The sequence below is a fragment of the Schistocerca nitens genome, chromosome 2 (assembly GCF_023898315.1).
Source record: "Schistocerca nitens isolate TAMUIC-IGC-003100 chromosome 2, iqSchNite1.1, whole genome shotgun sequence".
Taxonomy (NCBI): domain Eukaryota; kingdom Metazoa; phylum Arthropoda; class Insecta; order Orthoptera; family Acrididae; genus Schistocerca; species Schistocerca nitens.
Window position 1 is genome coordinate 1,162,381,051 of NC_064615.1, and position 19,305 is coordinate 1,162,400,355.

At 51.3% G+C, this 19,305-nt stretch overlaps 1 protein-coding gene across 1 annotated transcript in view; it reads right to left on the reverse strand.

The window, feature by feature from the left end:
• The window catches only part of LOC126235621 (uncharacterized), a 127,953-nt gene that overhangs the window by 74,267 nt on the left and 34,381 nt on the right, over window positions 1-19,305 (reverse strand). Inside the window, exon 2 of the mRNA XM_049944333.1 lies at window positions 10,457-10,575. Coding sequence (XP_049800290.1) covers window positions 10,457-10,575 — 119 coding nt within the window. The remainder of the gene's footprint in view (window positions 1-10,456; window positions 10,576-19,305) is intronic.

A 19,305-nucleotide genomic window follows, 5' to 3' on the forward strand; every position in this document is an offset into this window, starting at 1 on the left:
GGAAAGACGGGGCAAGGGGGGGAAAGACGGGGCAAGGGGGGGAAAGACGGGGCAAGGGGGGGAAAGACGGGGCAAGGGGGGGAAAGACGGGGCAAGGGGGGGAAAGACGGGGCAAGGGGGGGAAAGACGGGGCAAGGGGGGGAAAGACGGGGCAAGGGGGGGAAAGACGGGGCAAGGGGGGGAAAGACGGGGCAAGGGGGGGAAAGACGGGGCAAGGGGGGGAAAGACGGGGCAAGGGGGGGAAAGACGGGGCAAGGGGGGGAAAGACGGGGCAAGGGGGGGAAAGACGGGGCAAGGGGGGGAAAGACGGGGCAAGGGGGGGAAAGACGGGGCAAGGGGGGGAAAGACGGGGCAAGGGGGGGAAAGACGGGGCAAGGGGGGGAAAGACGGGGCAAGGGGGGGAAAGACGGGGCAAGGGGGGGAAAGACGGGGCAAGGGGGGGAAAGACGGGGCAAGGGGGGGAAAGACGGGGCAAGGGGGGGAAAGACGGGGCAAGGGGGGGAAAGACGGGGCAAGGGGGGGAAAGACGGGGCAAGGGGGGGAAAGACGGGGCAAGGGGGGGAAAGACGGGGCAAGGGGGGGAAAGACGGGGCAAGGGGGGGAAAGACGGGGCAAGGGGGGGGAAAGACGGGGCAAGGGGGGGAAAGACGGGGCAAGGGGGGGAAAGACGGGGCAAGGGGGGGAAAGACGGGGCAAGGGGGGGAAAGACGGGGCAAGGGGGGGAAAGACGGGGCAAGGGGGGGAAAGACGGGGCAAGGGGGGGAAAGACGGGGCAAGGGGGGGAAAGACGGGGCAAGGGGGGGAAAGACGGGGCAAGGGGGGGAAAGACGGGGCAAGGGGGGGAAAGACGGGGCAAGGGGGGGAAAGACGGGGCAAGGGGGGGAAAGACGGGGCAAGGGGGGGAAAGACGGGGCAAGGGGGGGAAAGACGGGGCAAGGGGGGGAAAGACGGGGCAAGGGGGGGAAAGACGGGGCAAGGGGGGGAAAGACGGGGCAAGGGGGGGAAAGACGGGGCAAGGGGGGGGAAAGACGGGGCAAGGGGGGGAAAGACGGGGCAAGGGGGGGAAAGACGGGGCAAGGGGGGGAAAGACGGGGCAAGGGGGGGAAAGACGGGGCAAGGGGGGGAAAGACGGGGCAAGGGGGGGAAAGACGGGGCAAGGGGGGGAAAGACGGGGCAAGGGGGGGAAAGACGGGGCAAGGGGGGGAAAGACGGGGCAAGGGGGGGAAAGACGGGGCAAGGGGGGGAAAGACGGGGCAAGGGGGGGAAAGACGGGGCAAGGGGGGGGAAAGACGGGGCAAGGGGGGGAAAGACGGGGCAAGGGGGGGAAAGACGGGGCAAGGGGGGGAAAGACGGGGCAAGGGGGGGAAAGACGGGGCAAGGGGGGGAAAGACGGGCAAGGGGGGGAAAGACGGGGCAAGGGGGGGAAAGACGGGGCAAGGGGGGGAAAGACGGGGCAAGGGGGGGGAAAGACGGGGCAAGGGGGGGAAAGACGGGGCAAGGGGGGGAAAGACGGGGCAAGGGGGGGAAAGACGGGGCAAGGGGGGGGAAAGACGGGGCAAGGGGGGGAAAGACGGGGCAAGGGGGGGAAAGACGGGGCAAGGGGGGGAAAGACGGGGCAAGGGGGGGAAAGACGGGGCAAGGGGGGGAAAGACGGGGCAAGGGGGGGAAAGACGGGGCAAGGGGGGGAAAGACGGGGCAAGGGGGAGCGGCAAGGGGGGAAAGACGGGGCAAGGGGGGGAAAGACGGGGCAAGGGGGGGGAAAGACGGGGCAAGGGGGGGAAAGACGGGGCAAGGGGGGGAAAGACGGGGCAAGGGGGGGAAAGACGGGGCAAGGGGGGGAAAGACGGGGCAAGGGGGGGAAAGACGGGGCAAGGGGGGGAAAGACGGGGCAAGGGGGGGAAAGACGGGGCAAGGGGGGGGAAAGACGGGGCAAGGGGGGGAAAGACGGGGCAAGGGGGGGAAAGACGGGGCAAGGGGGGGAAAGACGGGGCAAGGGGGGGAAAGACGGGGCAAGGGGGGGAAAGACGGGGCAAGGGGGGGAAAGACGGGGCAAGGGGGGAAAGACGGGGCAAGGGGGGGAAAGACGGGGCAAGGGGGGGAAAGACGGGGCAAGGGGGGGAAAGACGGGGCAAGGGGGGGAAAGACGGGGCAAGGGGGGGGAAAGACGGGGCAAGGGGGGGAAAGACGGGGCAAGGGGGGGAAAGACGGGGCAAGGGGGGGAAAGACGGGGCAAGGGGGGGAAAGACGGGGCAAGGGGGGGAAAGACGGGGCAAGGGGGGGAAAGACGGGGCAAGGGGGGGAAAGACGGGGCAAGGGGGGGAAAGACGGGGCAAGGGGGGGAAAGACGGGGCAAGGGGGGGAAAGACGGGGCAAGGGGGGGAAAGACGGGGCAAGGGGGGGAAAGACGGGGCAAGGGGGGGAAAGACGGGGCAAGGGGGGGAAAGACGGGGCAAGGGGGGGAAAGACGGGGCAAGGGGGGGAAAGACGGGGCAAGGGGGGGAAAGACGGGGCAAGGGGGGGAAAGACGGGGCAAGGGGGGGAAAGACGGGGCAAGGGGGGGAAAGACGGGGCAAGGGGGGGAAAGACGGGGCAAGGGGGGGAAAGACGGGGCAAGGGGGGGAAAGACGGGGCAAGGGGGGGAAAGACGGGGCAAGGGGGGGAAAGACGGGGCAAGGGGGGGAAAGACGGGGCAAGGGGGGGAAAGACGGGGCAAGGGGGGGAAAGACGGGGCAAGGGGGGGAAAGACGGGGGCAAGGGGGGGAAAGACGGGGCAAGGGGGGGAAAGACGGGGCAAGGGGGGGGAAAGACGGGGCAAGGGGGGGAAAGACGGGGCAAGGGGGGGAAAGACGGGGCAAGGGGGGGAAAGACGGGGCAAGGGGGGGAAAGACGGGGGCAAGGGGGGGAAAGACGGGGCAAGGGGGGGAAAGACGGGGCAAGGGGGGGAAAGACGGGGCAAGGGGGGGAAAGACGGGGCAAGGGGGGGAAAGACGGGGCAAGGGGGGGAAAGACGGGGCAAGGGGGGGAAAGACGGGGCAAGGGGGGGAAAGACGGGGCAAGGGGGGGAAAGACGGGGCAAGGGGGGGAAAGACGGGGCAAGGGGGGGAAAGACGGGGCAAGGGGGGGAAAGACGGGGCAAGGGGGGGAAAGACGGGGCAAGGGGGGGAAAGACGGGGCAAGGGGGGGAAAGACGGGGCAAGGGGGGAAAGACGGGGCAAGGGGGGGAAAGACGGGGCAAGGGGGGGAAAGACGGGGCAAGGGGGGGAAAGACGGGGCAAGGGGGGGAAAGACGGGGCAAGGGGGGAAAGACGGGGCAAGGGGGGGAAAGACGGGGCAAGGGGGGGAAAGACGGGGCAAGGGGGGGAAAGACGGGGCAAGGGGGGGAAAGACGGGGCAAGGGGGGTGAAAGACGGGGCAAGGGGGGGAAAGACGGGGCAAGGGGGGGAAAGACGGGGCAAGGGGGTGAAAGACGGGGCAAGGGGGGGAAAGACGGGGCAAGGGGGTGAAAGACGGGGCAAGGGGGGGAAAGACGGGGCAAGGGGGTGAAAGACGGGGCAAGGGGGGGAAAGACGGGGCAAGGGGGGGAAAGACGGGGCAAGGGGGGGAAAGACGGGGCAAGGGGGGGAAAGACGGGGCAAGGGGGGGAAAGACGGGGCAAGGGGGGGAAAGACGGGGCAAGGGGGGGAAAGACGGGGCAAGGGGGGGAAAGACGGGGCAAGGGGGGGAAAGACGGGGCAAGGGGGGGAAAGACGGGGCAAGGGGGGGGAAAGACGGGGCAAGGGGGGGAAAGACGGGGCAAGGGGGGGAAAGACGGGGCAAGGGGGGGAAAGACGGGGCAAGGGGGGGAAAGACGGGGCAAGGGGGGGAAAGACGGGGCAAGGGGGGGAAAGACGGGGCAAGGGGGGGAAAGACGGGGCAAGGGGGGGAAAGACGGGGCAAGGGGGGGAAAGACGGGGCAAGGGGGGGAAAGACGGGGCAAGGGGGGGAAAGACGGGGCAAGGGGGGGAAAGACGGGGCAAGGGGGGGAAAGACGGGGCAAGGGGGGGAAAGACGGGGCAAGGGGGGGAAAGACGGGGCAAGGGGGGGAAAGACGGGGCAAGGGGGGGAAAGACGGGGCAAGGGGGGGAAAGACGGGGCAAGGGGGGGAAAGACGGGGCAAGGGGGGGAAAGACGGGGCAAGGGGGGGAAAGACGGGGCAAGGGGGGGAAAGACGGGGCAAGGGGGGGAAAGACGGGGCAAGGGGGGGAAAGACGGGGCAAGGGGGGGAAAGACGGGGCAAGGGGGGGAAAGACGGGGCAAGGGGGGGAAAGACGGGGCAAGGGGGGGAAAGACGGGGCAAGGGGGGGAAAGACGGGGCAAGGGGGGGAAAGACGGGGCAAGGGGGGGAAAGACGGGGCAAGGGGGGGAAAGACGGGGCAAGGGGGGGAAAGACGGGGCAAGGGGGGGAAAGACGGGGCAAGGGGGGGAAAGACGGGGCAAGGGGGGGAAAGACGGGGCAAGGGGGGGAAAGACGGGGCAAGGGGGGGAAAGACGGGGCAAGGGGGGGAAAGACGGGGCAAGGGGGGGAAAGACGGGGCAAGGGGGGGAAAGACGGGGCAAGGGGGGGAAAGACGGGGCAAGGGGGGGAAAGACGGGGCAAGGGGGGGAAAGACGGGGCAAGGGGGGGAAAGACGGGGCAAGGGGGGGAAAGACGGGGCAAGGGGGGGAAAGACGGGGCAAGGGGGGGAAAGACGGGCAAGGGGGAGACGGGCAAGGGGGGGAAAGACGGGACGAGGGGAGAATAGAAGGGGCAAGGGGAAGACGGGGCAAGGGGGGAAAGACGGGGCAAGGGGGGAAAGACGAGGGGGAAAGACGGGGGCAAGGGGGAGGGGGGGAAAGACGGGGCAAGGGGGGGAAAGACGGGGCAAGGGGGGGAAAGACGGGGCAAGGGGGGAAAGACGGGGCAGGGGGGGAAAGACGGGGCAAGGGGGGGAAAGACGGGGCAAGGGGGGGAAAGACGGGGCAAGGGGGGGAAAGACGGGGCAAGGGGGGGAAAGACGGGGCAAGGGGGGGAAAGACGGGGCAAGGGGGGGAAAGACGGGGCAAGGGGGGGAAAGACGGGGCAAGGGGGGGAAAGACGGGGCAAGGGGGGGAAAGACGGGGCAAGGGGGGGAAAGACGGGGCAAGGGGGGGAAAGACGGGGCAAGGGGGGGAAAGACGGGGCAAGGGGGGGAAAGACGGGGCAAGGGGGGGAAAGACGGGGCAAGGGGGGGAAAGACGGGGCAAGGGGGGGAAAGACGGGGCAAGGGGGGGAAAGACGGGGCAAGGGGGGGAAAGACGGGGCAAGGGGGGGAAAGACGGGGCAAGGGGGGGAAAGACGGGGCAAGGGGGGGAAAGACGGGGCAAGGGGGGGAAAGACGGGGCAAGGGGGGGAAAGACGGGGCAAGGGGGGGAAAGACGGGGCAAGGGGGGGAAAGACGGGGCAAGGGGGGGAAAGACGGGGCAAGGGGGGGAAAGACGGGGCAAGGGGGGGAAAGACGGGGCAAGGGGGGGAAAGACGGGGCAAGGGGGGGAAAGACGGGGCAAGGGGGGGAAAGACGGGGCAAGGGGGGGAAAGACGGGGCAAGGGGGGGAAAGACGGGGCAAGGGGGGGAAAGACGGGGCAAGGGGGGGAAAGACGGGGCAAGGGGGGGAAAGACGGGGCAAGGGGGGGAAAGACGGGGCAAGGGGGGGAAAGACGGGGCAAGGGGGGGAAAGACGGGGCAAGGGGGGGAAAGACGGGGCAAGGGGGGGAAAGACGGGGCAAGGGGGGGAAAGACGGGGCAAGGGGGGGAAAGACGGGGCAAGGGGGGGAAAGACGGGGCAAGGGGGGGAAAGACGGGGCAAGGGGGGGAAAGACGGGGCAAGGGGGGGAAAGACGGGGCAAGGGGGGGAAAGACGGGGCAAGGGGGGGAAAGACGGGGCAAGGGGGGGAAAGACGGGGCAAGGGGGGGAAAGACGGGGCAAGGGGGGGAAAGACGGGGCAAGGGGGGGAAAGACGGGGCAAGGGGGGGAAAGACGGGGCAAGGGGGGGAAAGACGGGGCAAGGGGGGGAAAGACGGGGCAAGGGGGGGAAAGACGGGGCAAGGGGGGGAAAGACGGGGCAAGGGGGGGAAAGACGGGGCAAGGGGGGGAAAGACGGGGCAAGGGGGGGAAAGACGGGGCAAGGGGGGGAAAGACGGGGCAAGGGGGGGAAAGACGGGGCAAGGGGGGGAAAGACGGGGCAAGGGGGGGAAAGACGGGGCAAGGGGGGGAAAGACGGGGCAAGGGGGGGAAAGACGGGGCAAGGGGGGGAAAGACGGGGCAAGGGGGGGAAAGACGGGGCAAGGGGGGGAAAGACGGGGCAAGGGGGGGAAAGACGGGGCAAGGGGGGGAAAGACGGGGCAAGGGGGGGAAAGACGGGGCAAGGGGGGGAAAGACGGGGCAAGGGGGGGAAAGACGGGGCAAGGGGGGGAAAGACGGGGCAAGGGGGGGAAAGACGGGGCAAGGGGGGGAAAGACGGGGCAAGGGGGGGAAAGACGGGGCAAGGGGGGGAAAGACGGGGCAAGGGGGGGAAAGACGGGGCAAGGGGGGGAAAGACGGGGCAAGGGGGGGAAAGACGGGGCAAGGGGGGGAAAGACGGGGCAAGGGGGGAAAGACGGGGCAAGGGGAAAGACGGGGCAAGGGAAAGACGGGGCAAGGGAAAGACGGGGCAAGGGAAAGACGGGGCAAGGGAAAGACGGGGCAAGGGAAAGACGGGGCAAGGGAAAGACGGGGCAAGGGAAAGACGGGGCAAGGGAAAGACGGGGCAAGGGAAAGACGGGGCAAGGGAAAGACGGGGCAAGGGAAAGACGGGGCAAGGGAAAGACGGGGCAAGGGAAAGACGGGGCAAGGGAAAGACGGGGCAAGGGAAAGACGGGGCAAGGGAAAGACGGGGCAAGGGAAAGACGGGGCAAGGGAAAGACGGGGCAAGGGAAAGACGGGGCAAGGGAAAGACGGGGCAAGGGAAAGACGGGGCAAGGGAAAGACGGGGCAAGGGAAAGACGGGGCAAGGGAAAGACGGGGCAAGGGAAAGACGGGGCAAGGGAAAGACGGGGCAAGGGAAAGACGGGGCAAGGGAAAGACGGGGCAAGGGAAAGACGGGGCAAGGGAAAGACGGGGCAAGGGAAAGACGGGGCAAGGGAAAGACGGGGCAAGGGAAAGACGGGGCAAGGGAAAGACGGGGCAAGGGAAAGACGGGGCAAGGGAAAGACGGGGCAAGGGAAAGACGGGGCAAGGGAAAGACGGGGCAAGGGAAAGACGGGGCAAGGGAAAGACGGGGCAAGGGAAAGACGGGGCAAGGGAAAGACGGGGCAAGGGAAAGACGGGGCAAGGGAAAGACGGGGCAAGGGAAAGACGGGGCAAGGGAAAGACGGGGCAAGGGAAAGACGGGGCAAGGGAAAGACGGGGCAAGGGAAAGACGGGGCAAGGGAAAGACGGCAAGGGATAGACGGCAAGGGATAGACGGCAAGGGATAGACGGCAAGGGATAGACGGCAAGGGAAAGACGGCAAGGGAAAGACGGCAAGGGAAAGACGGCAAGGGAAAGACGGCAAGGGAAAGACGGCAAGGGAAAGACGGCAAGGGAAAGACGGCAAGGGAAAGACGGCAAGGGAAGGAAGGCAAGGGAAGGAAGGCAAGGGAAAGAAGGCAAGGGAAAGAGTAAGAAAGACAGTGATATGGAGAAGAACAAAGAAAGGAACCAACCAAAGGAAGGAAGAAACAAGAAGTGAAAGACCACAATTATAGGTCGTGGAACCGTCCGTCTCTGGACGCAGGCGCTAACTACCCCCTTGAGGGGGCGGGACTGCTTTTAGTCGCCCCTTTACGACAGGCAGGAATACCTCGGGCCTATTCTAACCCCCGGACCCTCAGGGGGGACGCACCGAGGTGGTGGGGTGCATGTATGTTCGTCACAAAGCGGATGTCCACAATCGCCACAAAGGGGCTCAGCCTCAAACCGTGACGACATGTGCCCAAAGCGCAAACACCGAAAGCAGCACATAGGAGGCAGGACGTAAGGTCGCACGTCATACCGGTAGCTCGTCACCTTTACCTTCTCCGGGAGAACGTCCCCCTCAAAGGCGAGGATAAAGGCCCCGGTGCCGATGCGACGATCTTTGGGGCCGCGCTGGACTCGCCGGACGAAATGCACGCCTCGGCGCTCCAGGTTGGCCCTGAGCTCCTAATCAGATTGCAGCTGGAGGTCCCGATGAAAAATATCCCCATCCTATTCAGTGGCAGATGCGGCACAATAGACACTGATGTCCCCTAGTCGGTCGCACGCCTGGAGCGCCGCCGACTGTGTGGCGGAGGCGGTCTTTATAAGAACAGACCCTGAACGCATTTTACTGAGAGCATCGATTTCCGCGAAGATGTCCTCGATGTGCTGGACAAAGAACATGGGCTTGGAGGTGGCGAACGTCCGCCCATCGGTCCGAGAACAGACTAAATAGTGGGGGAAGTACTTCGCCCCAAGCCGGCGGCCCTGTCCTTCCTCCCAGGGAGTGGCCAAGGGGGAAAGGGCAGGAGAACCAGAACTAGAAACAGTACCTTTCCTTTTGATAGACTCGGCCGCAGAGCGACATGATACACGTTGACGTTTCATCTGCGAAATGTCCGCCGCGATTCTACCCACTCCGACCAGGGGCTCTCCCCACGGGCGCCACCCAGCCTCAGCAAGGGCCACCTGGCAGGATGACCATTGCCGGGAGTCCAGATGCCCAAGGAGATGGGCATCTACTCCTTTGCCGACATGGGGAGGGTGCAGCTCAGGTATCGGCAGTACGATCCCTGTGTTGTCAGTGGGCTACAACGTAGAGGGTACATGACGACCCCACCACAACGGGCTGGCTACAGAGCTGGATTTCGGGTGCCATGGAAGGTCCATAATGATCGTAAGTGCAGATGGGACTCATTATGGGCATAACTTGTGCAACCGATCAGGCGTTTAGACCCAATTTGAAGAATAGTGGGTGTGGTTAGAACGCCGTTACAATGCTGAGTGCCAAGGTCTTAGTGCACTGAGGACCAGTGATACACCACATAAAGCGTCCTTCCCCAAAAGGCTCGTACTTCTGTAGAATTTTGAAAAATGGAGGTCAAACCCCAAGGGCGACCATCACATGGAAGGCTGAAATGGTTGAAACTCCTTTTAGTCGCCTCTTACGACAGGCGGGAATACCTCGGGCCTATTCTTACCCTGGACCCGCAGGGGGAAACTCTCCATTAGAATGACATGGGTGTAGACCCAGTGTGTGCACACGTGTCTTGACTGTTAACTGCACTGTGGAAACTAAAATGGAAGCCTTGAAAGAAAAGCATAGACATATAGTCCATTTTCTGACAGCAGATTGAGTTTAGGGGAATGTAAATTTGTCAAAGAATGGTAGAAGTACACAGACAGCACTGCACATCCTTCACAGGTCTGCCTCTCTATCTCAACTCTTTAACCAGCTCCCACAACAACTTGACAGTCTTCAGCAATGAGGGCATCCGACTGCTGGATAACGGCAGCAGTAATGCATTCCAGACTTTGCATCATAAGCCAAGGGCTGACAGTCTCCCCACCCTGCTCTTGCTACACCTCCACTGTCCTGCATATTTCTGTTGACACATGTACTGTCCTGTGATGAATTTCCACACCCTGCACTCCTCCCACATTATTGTGGAATTAACAGGTATTTTCATGTTTGTACTTCAATAAAACTCTTTGTTCACACTGAGAAATTAAATTTCTTTTCTTCCAGTTACACACGTTTTGCTGATTTTCTGTTTTTAAATAAAACAGATTGTGGAAAAAATTACCGATAGAAAAAAATATTAGGTCTGATACAGATTGAGTCCCCAAAAAAAATCTGTACATATATAAACCAAAGTCCTGCACAGTGTTTTCTCACTGTAACAGAAGGCTAACTACAGGAATTTTTTTACAGCCTTCAACACATATCTCACAAATAGAGAAACTATTTCACAAGGCCGCAGGAAATTGGTGTAAGACCTCTGCACCACCAAGCAGGCGCAACCTACTGCCACTGGGTGACTAGCTACTGTCGACCTCGTGATGTGGCACTTACCACCTGTTAGAGTAGAATCAGACTTGTCGGTATAGAGGTAATGTGTAAGGCTTGCTGACAAATACAAAAAACCATCACATAGAAAATGTATCTCATGCCTGACTGGCAGACCAGAAGAGACAACTGCTCAAAGAGGTGTCAGACATGGCAGTCAGCAGTCATTTGTACCCTTGGTTCCCAGTATTTATGATGAGAAAGGATAAAGGCAGTCAAATAAGCAGGCAGTCTGGAATGTGCCAATTCAAACTGAACAACTACCATTTACTATGGAGAGGATTGTAACACTGTGATTAGTGTTGCCCGGGGATAAATACATGTAATACCTCACTGCCCAGCAGACTGACTCACCTTGCGTATGAAGCCAATGACTCCCTGCACACCTTGGGTGTCAGGCCAGGGCTCACCCAAATGGCAGCCCAAACCCCAGCGCTCAACAAATGCTGCCGAAACACTCGTCGTTTTGGCTCCTGTCAGGAAGATAGCAAGAAACCAGTGTGAAGAGAGCCATCTAAGCTTTGTTTTAAGTTTCCAGTTAGGGTAAAAAAATGTTAAACACAATAACAGAACCATGACATACTATCTATAGTAATGTATAAAGAAAAGAAGTCATTTTGAGAAGTTCTCAACCAATTACTTAAAATTTTTACACTATAATGCAACCTTCAGACACAGGCTATATTTGTAGTACATTTAATACATAAATATTGAAGATATTAATAGATGATACAATAATAGTAACAATAACAATAACAATAACAATAACAATAACAATAACAATAACAATAACAATAACAATAACAATAACAATAACAATAACAATAACAATAACAATAACAATAACAATAACAATAACAATAACAATAACAATAACAATAACAATAACAATAACAATAACAATAACAATAACAATAACAATAACAATAACAATAACAATAACAATAACAATAACAATAACAATAACAATAACAATAACAATAACAATAACAATAACAATAACAATAACAATAACAATAACAATAACAATAACAATAACAATAACAATAACAATAACAATAACAATAACAATAACAATAACAATAACAATAACAATAACAATAACAATAACAATAACAATAACAATAACAATAACAATAACAATAACAATAACAATAACAATAACAATAACAATAATAAACCACGTGGAGGCCCGGGAAAAGAATAGGCCTCCGGTATGTTCTGCCAGTCGTAAAAGGCGACGAAAAGAACAAACAACTAATAGGGCTAACCCCCCTTTTAGTGTGATTACTTGGTTCAGGACAGAACTAAAGAAGCCTCGGACAAGCGCCGTCATGGTCGGGGACGACGCTTGAACCCTATGCCCGCCCACAATGGTAACGACACTGCTAGCCAACTGGAAAATGATTTAAATCCAAATAGAGGTGTTTTGCAGGATATGCTTCCTGCAACCACCCTAGAAGGAAAACAAAGACAGAGGATGAGATGGTCAGATGAAGTTAATCGACACCTCATGTTCTGTTATTACCAAGCAACAAACCTAGGAACCAACACAACTGGATACAGATCACAAGTATACACAACATTTATTACCAGATACCCAGAATTAAAATTTTTAACAGAACAACGACTAGCTGATCAGATCCGTGTAATAATCAAAAATAACAGGATACCCCAGTCAGAATTAGAAAACATCAAACAACAAGTACAACAAATACTGGAACAAAATAATGTGCAATCAGAAGAAGAAGAAAATACAGTAATGGACTCAAACATCCCAGAGCAAACAAACAAAGAACAGCACGCACCAATTAAACAATCAGAGGAAAACGAAATCTTAAGACAGCCACCAGAACAAGCACAAATAGAACACGAAGTGACACACATGTTAGATATAGAAGAAAAATTTCAGCTGACATATATAGAATACAAATACACAAATACAGACATAAGACCATTCTTGCATAGACCACCAAATAACCCACAAGTCGATACAACAATAAAAACTATCAACACAATCATACACAACAAAATAAATGAATACACAACTATGGAAGAGTTACAACTACTGGTTTATATAGGAGCACTCACTACACTAAATATACACACTAGACAGATATCAGAACCAACCAACACACAGAAGAAACCCACAAAACCAGCATGGCAACACAGGCTACAGATCAGAATAGAAAAACTGAGAAAAGACATTGGACAGCTAACACAATTTATAAGAAATGAAATCTCGGAAAAAAAAACGAAAAAGGTTAGGTAAAATCTCACAACAAGAAGCGACAGAGCAATTAGACGAAAAGAAGCAGAAATTACAAGCATTAGCCAAACGACTCAGAAGATACAAAAAAGTGAAAATAGAAGGAAACAAAACCAAACATTCAACACAAACCAAAAGAAATTTTACCAGACAATAGATAACACACACATTAAAATTGACAATCCACCAAACACAAGACATGGAACACTTCTGGAGCAACATATGGTCTAACCCGGTACAACATAACAGGCATGCACGGTGGATACAAGCAGAAACAGACACATACAAGATGATACCACAAATGCCTGAAGTGATAATTTTGCAACATGAAGTCACCCAAGCAATTAATTCTACTCACAATTGGAAAGCCGCTGGAAATGATAAAATAGCAAATTTCTGGTTAAAGAAGTTCACCTCAACACATTCACATCTAACTAAATTATTTAACAGTTACATTGCAGACCCATACACATTCCCTGATACACTTACACATGGAATAACTTATCTGAAACCTAAAGATCAAGCAGACACAGCGAACCCAGCTAAATATCGCCCCATAACATGCCTACCAACAATATACAAAATATTAACTTCAATCATTAAACAGAAATTAATGACACATACAACACAGAACAAAATTATAAATGAAGAACAAAAAGGCTGTTGCAAAGGAGCACGAGGATGTAAAGAGCAACTGATAATAGATGCAGAGGTGACATATCAAGCTAAAACTAAACAAAGGTCACTACACTACGCATACATTGATTACCAAAAAGCTTTTGATAGTGTACCCCACTCATGGTTACTACAAATATTGGAAATATACAAAGTAGATCCTAAATTGATACAGTTCTTAAACATAGTAATGAAAAATTGGAAAACCACACTTAATATCCAAACAAATTCAAATAATATCACATCACAGCCAATACAGATTAAGCGTGGAATATACCAAGGAGACTCATTAAGTCCTTTCTGGTTCTGCCTTGCTCTGAACCCACTATCCAACATGCTAAATAATACAAATTATGGATACAATATTACTGGAACATACCCACACAAAATCACACATTTGCTATACATGGATGATCTAAAACTACTGGCAGCAACAAATCAACAACTCAACCAATTACTAAAGATAACAGAAGTATTCAGCAATGATATAAGTATGGCTTTTGGAACAGACAAATGTAAGAAAAATAGCATAGTCAAGGGAAAACACACTAAACAAGAAGATTACATATTGGATAACCACAGCGACTGCATAGAAGCGATGGAAAAAACGGATGCCTATAAATATCTAGGATACAGACAAAAAATAGGAATAGATAATACAAATATTAAAGAAGAACTAAAAGAAAAATATAGACAAAGACTAACAAAAATACTAAAAACAGAATTGACAGCAAGAAACAAGACCAAAGCTATAAATACTTATGCCATACCAATATTGACCTACTCATTTGGAGTAGTGAAATGGAGTAACACAGACCTAGAAGCACTCAATACACTTACACGATCACAATGCCATAAATATAGAATACATCACATACATTCAGCAACAGAAAGATTCACATTAAGCAGAAAGGAAGGAGGAAGGGGATTTATCGATATAAAAAACCTACATTATGGACAGGTAGACAATTTAAGAAAATTCTTTATAGAACGAGCAGAAACTAGCAAAATACACAAAGCAATCACTCATATAAATACATCGGCTACACCACTACAATTTCATAACCACCTCTACAACCCTTTAGACCACATAACATCAACAGATACAATGAAAGTAAATTGGAAAAAGAAAACACTTCATGGCAAGCACCCGTATCATCTAACACAGCCACACATCGATCAAGACGCATCCAACACATGGCTAAGAAAAGGCAATATATACAGTGAGACAGAAGGATTCATGATTGCAATACAGGATCAAACAATAAACACCAGGTATTACAGCAAGCATATTATTAAAGATCCCAATACCACAACAGATAAATGCAGACTTTGTAAACAACAAATAGAAACAGTAGATCACATCACAAGCGGATGTACAATACTAGCAAATACAGAATACCCCAGAAGACATGACAATGTCGCAAAAATAATACATCAACAGCTTGCCTTACAACATAAACTTTTAAAACAACAAGTTCCTACATACAAGTATGCACCACAAAATGTACTGGAGAATGATGAATACAAATTATACTGGAACAGAACCATTATAACAGATAAAACAACGCCACATAACAAACCTGACATCATACTCACCAATAAAAAGAAGAAATTAACACAACTAATCGAAATATCCATACCCAATACAACAAATATACAAAAGAAAACAGGAGAAAAAATTGAAAAATACATCCAACTGGCTGAGGAAGTCAAAGACATGTGGCATCAGGATAAAGTTGACATCATACCAATTATAGTATCAACTACAGGAGTCATACCACACAATATCCACCAGTACATCAATGCAATACAGCTACATCCAAACACATATATACAACTACAGAAATCCGTAATTATTGATACATGTTCAATTACCCGAAAGTTCCTAAATGCAATATAACACATACCGTACAGTTAATAGGAAGTGACGCTTTATCAAGGTCCGCGTCACTTTCCATTCTCAACCAGACTTAACGTCTGAGAAAGTAAAGAAATAATAATAATAATAATAATAATAATAATAATAATAATAATAATAATAATAATAACAACAACAACAACAACACAGCAGAGATGCTGAGTCACAGATAGGCACAACCAAAAGACTCTCAAACAAGTAAAGTTTTGGTTGAAAGGCCATCATTGGGATCCCATCTGGTGATTCCATCACAGATGTATTATCTCTCAAGGCACTAACACCCTTTGATAAATTACTTTTGACGAAGACATGATTGTAAACACCAGAAGGAAAAGTACTCCAGGAAGCAAACAATCCATCATGGGAAACAGTGACACAGATTGACCACCTGATTGTGCAGAGCCTAGAACATCATGTCAAGAAGAATAGATGCTTCTTATAACTTCTCCATAAGGCCTTAGAAGAAATATAAGAAATATCTGCCAGCCACATTGAAGAACACTTAAATAAATACTGGGAAACAAACAACTAACATATTTAATAGGGGCAACAGACACACAGTAGCACTTCAGGAAACCAGGTACAGAGATGAGATATCACTTGGATAAGATAATTTTATTGTCATTAGGCCTTTACAGCAATAGACTTTTTTATACATATAAGATAATCATTACATTAGCAAATAGAAATGTTTGGCTGTGTCAGTTGTTAGCTTGCAATTCCATGTTGCAGTTAACAAAATTCTTTTAATTCATGGAAGGGGTTGGCAAAAAGCCATTTATTTAATGTTTTCCTAAATTCACACTCTAAGGTCTTGTACCCTCTGCGGAAGCTTATTAAATAGTTTGTCGTCCACTACTTCAAAGATATTGATTGGCTTTGGTAATCTATGGTATGACATATGTAAGGAATTGTTATTTCTTGTGTTGTGACCATGATTATTATTTCTATGTTTTACTTCATATAGATTATTTTTCATGTACATTTACACTTGGCATATATACAGATTTATTACAGTCATTATTTTACATTCAGAGAACAAAAGCTTACAATGTGCATTATGCTGAGAACATGTAATGACTGACAGGTTTCTTCTGCAGAAGTAATATAATTTGGACATGGCTCGACTTTCCTCAGGGAATACGCCCATGAGACATGGTACTTTGAAAAAGTGTAAGATAAGATTTTTTACACTAAGCTTCTGGTACACATTTAATATGACATCTTAATAAGTAAATTACTACAGATGATTTAACACTAATGTATTTTATGTGCTGCTTCCAGGACAATGTCATCTAGGTACACGCCAGAACTTTATACAACAGGGATCATTAAAAGGAATTTTGTCCTTAGGGTTAAATATCATTTTTTGGGTTTTGTTGTCATTCAGGACAAACCCATTTGACCTGAACCAATATGACGTTCGGTCGAGTGTATTATCAGCAGAATCTTTTAACTTATTTAGATCATTGTTTTAGTTTAGGAAAGTAGTGTCATCTGCAAATAGCACTTTCATGTAACGTATAAAGGATGGTAGGTCATTGATCATTACCAAAAACAAAAATTGTCCCAATATAAATCCCTGCAGAACTCCCACTTTAGTTTGTTTCTCGATAGACTTTTCTGTGCCAATACACACTACTTGTCTATGGTTTTTGAGATACGAATATAGGAGTTTTAGGCTGTTCTCTCTGATGCCATAAAAATGGAGTTTCTGTAGAAGTGTGTCATGTCCTACACAGTCAAATGCTTTGCTCAGGTCACAAAAGGCGGACTGAGCAAATCCCTTCTTCTCAAACACTTGAACATATTTAATTATTGTGTCTGTTGCATCTACTGATGATTTTTTTTTTATAAATCTATATTGTGCTACATTAATTATTCCAGGTTTTGCAAAATGAGTGCTAAATGATTTATTCTATATGTATATAATTTTTTTTTGCCACAAATGGAACTACTGATATTGGTCTGAAACTTGCAGGGTTGTCTTTGTCACACTTTTTGTACACGTGAACTACTCTAAATGATTTCAGCTCCTCTGGAAAGTATCCCTCTGATAAACATTTATTCATGCAGTGAGCCAAAGGATAAACAATGGAGTCAATGATTTTTCAGAAAATTGCTAGACATGACAAATATCAGCACCATCTGATGACATAAAAATGAGAAAGTGAGAAATTTATTGTAGGGTGTCCCATGATAATTTATTTTTAAAACTTCTGATAGACTTATCAAGTTTACTGATGTCATTGCTTATTTCAATAGATTTAATAAAATAATCATTAACTTTTGTCAAGAGACCGACTTTGATCTTGTGATTCCAAGCAGCTCTGAATTTATTATTAGAAAACTTCCAAAAAATCTGCTTCACTAACTGCTTTTTTATAATCATTTCTCCATCTTAAACAGATGATTTTGGATTTCCAGGTTTATTATTATCGTATGTATCTAATAGCCTCACTACATGATCTTTCATATCAAGCAGTGTTTTGGTGTACAAAGAATTTTTCATTTTTGGCACCTTTTTACAACCCCTGTCTGTTACTTCACATCTCTTAATGGGAATACCATCAATAAATATTTTCAGAAATGAGTTAAAGAAACAATCAAAATTTATCTTATTTGACTCCTTATTTTGAACACTGGAAAATCCAGGATGGAATGTAACGATACCAGAGAAGGAAAGTTGCTACCCACCATGTAGTGGAGATGTTGAGTCGTGATAGGCACAGCAAAAATATTCACACAATTATAGCTTTTGGCCATTACGGCCTTTGTCAGCAGTAGACACGCACACAATTTGCTCACACATCTGCAGTCTCAGAGAGCTGAAACCACACTTCGAGCACCAGAACCAGTGCATGATGGGAGTGGTGACCGGGAAGGGTTAAGGAGGAGGCTGGGTAGGGAGGGGAAGGGATAGTGGGGTGGGAGTGGTGGATAGTGAAGTGTTGCAGTTTAGATAGAGGGCAGGAGATAAAGTGCAGAGAGGGGGGGGGGTGTAAGTAGCGGAAAGGAGAGAAATAAAAAGAAACTAAAAGACTGGGTGTGCCGGCGAAATTATGGCTGTGTAGTGCTGAAATGGGAACAGCGAGGTGGCTGGATGGGTGAGAACAGTGATTAACGAAGGTTGAGGCCAGGAGGGTTACGGGAACGTAGAATGTATTGCAGGGAAAGTTCCCACCTGCACAATTCAGAAATTCTGGTGTTGGGAAGGATCCATATGGAACAGGCTGTTAAGCACTCATTGAGATGAGGGGTACCATGTTTGGCAGTGTGTTCAGCTACAGGGTGGTCCACTTGTTTTTTGGCCACAGTTTGTTGGTAGCCTTTCCTGTGGACAGACAGCTTGCTGGTTGTCATGTCTACATAGAATGCAGCACAGTAGTTGCAGCTTAGCTTGTGGCTCACATGACTGGTTTCACAGGTAGCCTTGCCTTTGATGTGATAGGTAATGTTAGTGACCGGACTGAAGTAGGTGGTGGTAGGAGGATGTATGGGACAGGTCTTGCATCTAGGTCTATTACAGGGGTATGAGCCATGAGGTAAGGGATTTGGAGCAGGGGTTGTGTAAGGATGGACGAGTATATTGAGTAGGTTTGGTGGACGGAGGTATACCATGGTAGGAGGGGTGGGATAGATAGTGGGTAGGACATCTCATTTCAGGGCAGAACGGGAGGTAATCGAAACCCTGGCAGAGAATATAATCGAGTTGCTCCAGTTCTGGATGGTATTGAGTTATGGGGGGAATGCCCTTCTGTGGCCAGCTCACGGGACTTTGGGAGGTGGTGGGACACTGGAAAGGTAAGGCACGGGAGATTTGTTTTTGTTCAAGGATGGGAGGATAGTTACGGTCAGTGGAGGCTTCAGCGAGACCCTCGGTATATTTAGAGAGGGACTGCTCATCACTGCAGACGCGACGACCATGGATGGCTAGGCTGTATGGAAGGGACTTCCTGGTATGAAATGGGTGGCAACTGTGGAAGTGGAGGTATTGCTGGTGGTTAGTAGGTTTGATATGGACAGAGGTACTGATGTAGCCATCTCTGAGGCAGAGGTCAACATCTAGGAAGGTTGCTTGCTGGGCTGAGTAGGACCAGGTGAAGCAAATGGGGGCGGGGAGGAATGTGAATAACGTGTCCTCACCTTCAATCCAGATAGCAAAGATGTCAGTGAATCTGAACCAGGTGAGGGGTTTAGGATTCTGGGTTTTAGGAAGGATTCCTCTATATGGTCCATGAATTGGTTAGCATAGGATGGTGCCATACGGGTGGCCATAGCCGTACCACGGATGGCTACGCAGTAACTCCGTCCATATCAAACCTACTAACCACCAGC